We start from the raw sequence: 8,319 nt of genomic DNA, 5'->3' as shown, positions 1-8,319 counted from the left end.
CAATGTGGATACAATATATAAATATATGAAATAAGTTGTATTTACATTTGTTAATAAATGGGATTAGCATTTTATATATTTTCTACTCTCGTGTAAATGTGAAATGTCGAGATGATTTTTTAATTTAAAATTATGTGTTACGTATATTGAGCTAATTCGGTCATATACCTAAAAATCTACAACTCTACAAATCTATGAAAGGAATTATATGGCAACACTAATTTATTAGAATATATCTATAAGAAACGTAATGTCTATTTATAGGGTATAGACAAATCATGTCTTAGTAGTATAACAGAGACCATGGAAAACGAACAGTTGTTGAAAAAACTTGTTCATTCCCGAAATGAACTGAAGAAAAAAATCGAAAGCATTAAAATGGGAGAGGATGCTAGAACGACAGAACTAAATAAAATATTTAAACGCATAACCGATGAGCTGCAAAAATTAGTTCAAATAAAGAGTGAAAATATTCCTAAGTATTTGACACACAATACTGGAAATGTAGTAGTTTCCAAGGAACATGAATATACAAGTACTCTTAACAAGAGCTATATACATGAAATTAAAGAAGATGAAACACCAGAAGAGGATGATTTCAATTCAGATTATACACAATACCAACCAAATAAATATGATGAAACAACAACAATGATGACGATGATGATAACATGAATATTTCATATTTGAAACAAAGAAACAAACTGGATACTGTATATGGTCCACATAAAGATATAAACGGAGGTTGGAAATTCGGAGATAAACCATTAAAAATTAACAATGAAAAAATTATCATTGGAAACCAACATTGGGCGCTTACGCCAGGCTTGTTTGAACTTCTCTTCCATCAAAAGCCAACAAATTATGATGCTTCAGAACTGGAGATTTATAAGAAAATTTTATTGGACTCAAATGCATACAAAGTTGACTATAAACCCAATGAACGAGTAAAATCAAACAGAGGCTACAAATATAAGAATATTATAAAACAATTGGTTGGGGATACACATAGTGGAAATGGCTTAATGAAACTCAACCTTGCAAAACCGGAATATAAACATTGGAATGATCCAAACGTATTAGTTGAGAGATTAAAGTTGTTACTGGAGTTACAACAATCTGGGCATAATGATTATACTAATGAGTTAGTTTCTATTATTGAAGAACTACGGGAAGCAGACATAATATATTAAATACTATATTAAATCTAATTCGTCAATTCTAACACATACTATATAATAATTGATAAAGACAACCCTTTGTAATTCATCTATAAAATTCAAATAACTTGAAGAATACATCGCATAAAATTGTATACCTGATAATTGACATATTAGCATATAAAAATATGTATTTTGTAGACCTTTAAGTATTTTATGATGTACAATTATCATATAATTACATGCTATGTATAGCCAAACTTATTTTTTAATTAGGACTTGTGGATTTTATTTATGTACAAAAATTATGTGTAAAAGTACATATCACAAAATTATAACACGACTATCAGAATGTTACATTATATTTATTATAAATAATATTAATAAAATACGAGTATGTTCACAAAATAATAACACGATACTTGTTAATTCATATACAAGACAAATTGTAAATGAGTAATTTATAATGCGACTAAAGGAACCTATGGCAAACATGTACCCGATAACGCACCTAAACGAAACCCACACCAAACCCAAATGAACCCAATTTCACGTTATAACAACCAACCAAAACCCATTGAACCCAAACTACGCCAACGGTTTTTGACAGTTTTACGTTCATAATATTAATTATGAACATGGAATGGGTTTTTATATAATAATTCTATAAACGCAAGTTTAAATTACAGGTTTTATTGTACAAAATACGTTATAATTCAAAATAGTTGCCTGCCAAAAATATTACAGCTGATGATTTTTATTTTAATTTATAATGAATATTAATAGGCATTAAAATTATAAATAATTTTTTGGCTTATTAGGTGCAATTCCTATGAAAACATTGAAATTGCTACCTAAGAAAGCGAGAAAACAAAAAATTATATTTGTCGCATATATGTTTGATACATTTTTATTTACCCCTAAAGTATGCACCCAATGTCTGCAGTGATAATCCTTTGCTCTATATTAGTTTATACATTAGATGTTTACTTTTAGTAAATGATTAGAAAGAAATATGTGAATATATAAATTTTAGAGTCATCCGATCACAATGCATAGAATTCCGTCCAATGAAAGTTTAAACTTAAAAAAACCAAGTAAAATCGCAAGGGGACAAAATTCTCAATAGTATGCAGGACTATATATTTAAATAGGCAACTACGAATATTGCTTCGTGCTTCCGTTTTTGTCGTTTTTTAAATTTTTTCTCAAATAATGAAAACTCATTTTGACAAAGTCTTGCCACCAAATTTTTTCTTCTTTGTTCAAATTAAATTAACAATAAAGAGGACAAAATACGAAAATATATAACGTACAAAATGTATTTTATTGTACATTTACTTTGTACGGAATTTCGTTAACAGTGGGTTTAAATTGTCAATTCCATTGCATATATGTCAAATAAATGCTCATATATATCATACCACATATTAAAAATAATATATATATATATATATATTCCTTTTCAACTAAATAATTTGTGAGGATGAGACCGGGTAACCACTGTGTAATACCCAATCATCATTTTTCTACACATCGAAAAATTATGTAAACTAATTTCTTACAATTCTTGTATATCACAATATATAAAAGTGTACATTTTGTGTACATTTTCATAGTCCATGATACTAAAAAATATCATAGACGATAAAATTTCGCACAGCGTATTCACTTTTGTTCACTTTGTTAGTCTCTGACCTCTTTTTGGTTTTACAGAAAGTACTTCTACACAGTAAAAAACTCTCTTATTTCCATAACATAATTCTCAAACACAGATTCCTTTAATATTAGAGTTAATCCTCGTTATCTACAGGCTGAGCCATTTGCTATACATATTTAATAAGTGGGTCTGCTAACCCAACATAAACCAAAGACAACTCATATGTCGACAAACTGCAATAGATGGCGTTTTTTCTGTTGTTATGATATATCAGCGAACAATGTTAAGCGTTTTAACCACAACATCGCAAGCATATAAAATGCAAATTTATATTTTAAGTGCAAATCTCTGATTTATTTAAGTGCAAATTTATATTTTAAGTGCAAATCTCTGATTTGAATCTCCCTACATGTGTTTTCATAAACTATTTTTTCAAGTCTTTTATGGTTTCTTTGTCTTTGCACAAACATTTAAATTTATTAAAAGTTTCCCTGAATACAGGAAAATATATATTTCCCTTTTCATCTTAATCCGTTTTCCGTTTCGTTTTCCTTTTAATATTTCGGTTGTTTAATTGCATTGCTGCTAATCTTGGTGTTACCTAAAGTTCATTGACACATTAAAAATAGAGGAAAAGAGGAGTGGAGCTAAACACATTATACTCTTTTCCTCTTGAAACCAAACATTCCGAATGTCAAACAGAGGCTACAATCAAACAGAGGCTACAAATATAAGAATATTATAAAACAATTGGTTGGGGATACACATAGTGGATATGGCTTAATGAAACTCAACCTTGCAAAACCGGAATATAAACATTGGAATGATCCAAACGTATTAGTTGAGAGATTAAAGTTGTTACTGGAGTTACAACAATCTGGGCATAATGATTATACTAATGATTTAGTTTCTATTATTGAATAACTACGGGAAGCAGACATAATATATTAAATACTATATTAAATCTAATTCGTCAATTCTAACACATACTATATAATAATTGATAAAGACACCCCTTTGTAATTCATCTATAAAATTCAAATAACTTGAAGAATACATCGCATAAAATTTTATACCTGATAATTGACATATTAGCATATAAAAATATGTATTTTGTAGACCTTTAAGTATTTTATGATGTACAATTATCATATAATTACATGCTATGTATAGCCAAACTTATTTTTTAATTAGGACTTGTGGATTTTATTTATGTACAAAAATTATGTGTAAAAGTACATATCACAAAATTATAACACGACTATCAGAATGTTACATTATATTTATTATAAATAATATTAATAAAATACGAGTATGTTCACAAAATAATAACACGATACTTGTTAATTCATATACAAAACAAATTGTAAATGAGTAATTTATAATGCGACTAAAGGAACCTATGGCAAACATGTACCCGATAACGCACCTAAACGAAACCCACACCAAACCCAAATGAACCCAATTTCACGTTATAACAACCAACCAAAACCCATTGAACCCAAACTACGCCAACGGTTTTTGACAGTTTTACGTTCATAATATTAATTATGAACATGGAATGGGTTTTTATATAATAATTCTATAAACGCAAGTTTAAATTACAGGTTTTATTGTACAAAATACGTTATAATTCAAAATAGTTGCCTGCCAAAAATATTACAGCTGATGATTTTTATTTTAATTTATAATGAATATTAATAGGCATTAAAATTATAAATAATTTTTTGGCTTATTAGGTGCAATTCCTATGAAAACATTGAAATTGCTACCTAAGAAAGCGAGAAAACAAAAAATTATATTTGTCGCATATATGTTTGATACATTTTTATTTACCCCTAAAGTATGCACCCAATGTCTGCAGTGATAATCCTTTGCTCTATATTAACTAATTGATTTTAAACTAATAAAACTGTCAAATTAATGTAAACAAACTTATAATTTATGGGGTTTTTTTTTGTCTGTTCGTCCGTGTGTGTGAACACGTGCATTTTGTTGTTAGTGTAATCCTTTGTGTGTGTGTGTCCGTCCGCCTTATTTTTATGAACACGTGCATTTATTTATTAATCCCTTCTCCCTCCCCCACCACCTGCATCTAATGTAAAATACCTAAACAAAAACTGTGTAACGTGGATTTTGGTTCGAAGGAATAAAAAATTGTCAAAATGTTTATAAAGATTTTCCGTCTGCCCCTGTTTGTGTGCACATGATTATTTCATAATAATGTGAAATACATTTATCCTTTCCTCTACCTAACGCATGAAATATTGTGTAACGTAAATTTTGGTTTTCCGATTTTCCGTCTGTTCGTGTTTGGGAATGCACATGGGTATTTCATAATATTGTGAAATACATATGTTGATCGATATGTGTGGGCGATCACAAATGTGTATGGGTATCAATCTATGACCCCACATTTAAACTCATCCTTGTATACCTACATGCAGGCGGCAAGTCACCCTTTCTTCAGAGATGTTGTGGTGGTGTACTGTCACCATTTTACACTTGAGAGCAATAAAAAAAACGGATCTTGTACAATTGCGTTTGTCTGCATTCATGTTCACTTGAGAGCAATAAAAAAGGGATCTTCTGCATTTGCGTTTGTCTGCATTCATGTTTATTTTTGGTTATAACAACAAATGTTTGCAAACCAAAGATAATGTGTGTGTGTGTGTGTGTGCGATCCTAAATGTATCCTACATTAGGAATCATATGTGGGTTCGTTCATTCAAATACCACTGCTAGTACATTGTCACCCTTTTTACACTTGAAAGAAATTAAGCGGTCATATGAAAACAGTGGTAATTGGTTTGTGTGTGGGCGCTCGCCAATGTACCCTACATTCAGACTCATATGTATATCCAATGTCCCTACACTTGAAGGCGATAAAACAGATATGTAGTCATGTTTATTTGTAATCATATTGTCGCCCAAGGAAATGTGTTTTGAGATGCCTATGGAGTTTATAAATTGAAATATGTATGCTGGATTAGCAGACACATTTGATGAATAAGAGAATTGTTTATGTTTAAATTTGTATGCACTGCAGTATGTTGGCTAGAAGACACACTTGTTGCATTCAAGCAAAAAACACTTTATTTTTTTAGATATACTAGAATATGATTTGAGGAGAAATGTTTCTTTAACAAGATAATGTCAAACATAGGTTTAATTCTGCTGCTAAAGTAATAAGTTTCTCACTTTCAATTGAGAGTTCGTTTCAAAACCACATACACCCCAAATAAAATTACTACAACATTTTTAAAGTCATTTTTTCTAAAATATTATAAAGTGTGCAAAAAAGTTTATATAAAAGTTATCTTTAAAGTGGATAAAGTTATTTTATTCTAATCAAATAAAAATTTAAAGCCACATATATTTAAAACGAGAATTAATTTTTGAAAGATAAAAAAGTGCTATTTCACGGACAATTACACGCAAAGTGAACTTATTTCTGTGAATATTAATTTTTATCGGCAAAGTTTAAAATGGAAAGATATCAATGCAATTTCTGTTCGAAAACATGCAGCTCTGCTGTTACTTTTAAGAAGCATTTGCTATTGCATAAAATTTGTGCAGTATGCAACAAAATGTTTTTACACAACAAAGCACTGAAATTGCATTATGAGGTCTATCATCCATATCATCTCAAAGGACTACAGAAAACAAATCAGCAACATGCAAATCCTCAACATGTAACAACATTGAATGATCAACAACAACATCAAGCTTATTTTCAACAGCCAACAGGAACATGGCAACAATCTCAAGAAATATGGCAGCAACAAGCACATTTTCAACACCCTACAGGAACATGGCAACAACCCCAAGGATTATGGCAGCAAAGCAATCAACACCAACAGCAAGCATACCTTCAGCAACATCAAAATTATACTCATGCAGATATAGGACAAAACCCACAAAGCTTTAATCAACATCATCTCCAACGACAAATTCAACAGAAAGATGATGAATCAAATAAAAAAAATAACATGAAATTAGTAAGAAGTGGATACAACAACCGAATTCAAACCTTCGAATACAAAATCAAGGAAGAAACTTTAGAGGTTGACGTTATATTTCAGGATGCAAAACATACAATTATTAGCCAGCTTGAAGATGCATTAAATCGCCACAAGTTAATAAAATTTCAATTGGAGCTATGTGGAGAATATGTTAAACAATCAAATGAAAACTTAATAGTAAAAAAAATATATCATAATACCAAAGTTACACAGCTTGATAGAGCTACCAACATAGATCCTATATTGAATGACCATTTCGAGTATATTAAAACGAAGATGTCTGAGTTTCAAGAACGGGATTCTGGTTGGGCACTTCTAAAGATTTTTAGTTTGAAAATCAATATTTACAAACATTCGCCTATAAGAGGTTCTCAATATATACCAACCCCAAAAGTAATAAAAAATAAAAGAGCATGTATCAATATTTATAACCAAGACATATATTGCTTTAAATGGTGTATGATTGCTGCATTGGAAACTCCGCACCCTAAAAACCCTTCACAAACATGTTCATATGCAATAGAAAATATTAACTCATCATTTATAGTATTACAAAATGGAATAACACTGAATTTTGAAGGAATAGAATTTCCGATGGAGCTGAAGTACATAAAAGTGTTTGAAGAAAAAAATCCAAACATTAGCATCAATGTGTTTGGATTCGATTATTCTTCACATTCCATAGTTGGACCATATTTCATCACGAAACATGTAAGAGATACGCATGTGAATTTGTTGTTGCTGGAAAATGATGACAAAGCTCATTACATTTGGATAAAATATTTATCTAGGTAAATTGTGATTTTATTACAAAAAATCAATTATTATGCACTATTTATGTATTTATTTTTTTTTATTATTTTAGGTTAGTGCATAGCCATTTGACAAGAGACCATAGGCGTCTACATATTTGCAACCAGTGTTTGTATTATACAAACAAGATAGAAATAATGGAAAGACACAAGGAGCTATGCAGTAAAGTTGTAACAAAAATGCCAGAAGAAGGTAAAAGCACGTTATCTTTTAAAAACTATAAGAAGCAAATGAATGTCCCGTTTGTTATATACGCAGACTTTGAATGCGTATTAGAAAAAACGGCGAACATAGATAATATAATAAATAAGCATATTCCATGTGCTTTTAGTTTTAATATTAAATGTAATTTTGATAATAGCTTAGACGAATTATATATATATACTGGTAAGGATGCAGTAGAAAAATTTGTTAAAATGTTGGATAATAAGTGTAGGGATATTCATAAAAAATATTTAAGTATCAATAAGCCAATGACACCTTTAACGCCATCTCAAATTGTAGACTTTGCCACTGCAGTATATTGTCATATTTGTGATGAGGAATTAGGTAGTGATAGGGTTCGTGATCATTGTCACATAACTGGTCAGTATAGGGGGGCTGCACACAACGAGTGCAATATAAACTATACTATTCCAACATTTATTCCCATATTATTCCA

The 8,319-nt window shown here is 29.9% G+C and overlaps 1 protein-coding gene across 1 annotated transcript; it reads left to right on the top strand.

Annotated features, from left to right (window-relative positions):
* Nucleotides 1-6,410: 6,410 nt before the first annotated feature.
* On the top strand, nt 6,411-6,821 carry LOC133321233 (GATA zinc finger domain-containing protein 10-like; the record flags this gene model as incomplete). The annotated part of the gene is made up of 1 exon (XM_061530324.1): nt 6,411-6,821. A coding segment is annotated over exon 1 (411 nt), but the record flags the coding sequence as incomplete, so codon positions are not given.
* Between the last annotated feature and the right edge of the window lie 1,498 nt (nt 6,822-8,319).

Source organism: Musca vetustissima, unplaced genomic scaffold (assembly GCF_032173495.1).
Source record: "Musca vetustissima isolate MV318-11 ecotype Yass unplaced genomic scaffold, APGP_CSIRO_Mvet_v1 utg27249, whole genome shotgun sequence".
NCBI classification, from domain to species: Eukaryota; Metazoa; Arthropoda; class Insecta; order Diptera; family Muscidae; genus Musca; species Musca vetustissima.
This window is presented reverse-complemented; position numbering and strand designations above follow the sequence as displayed.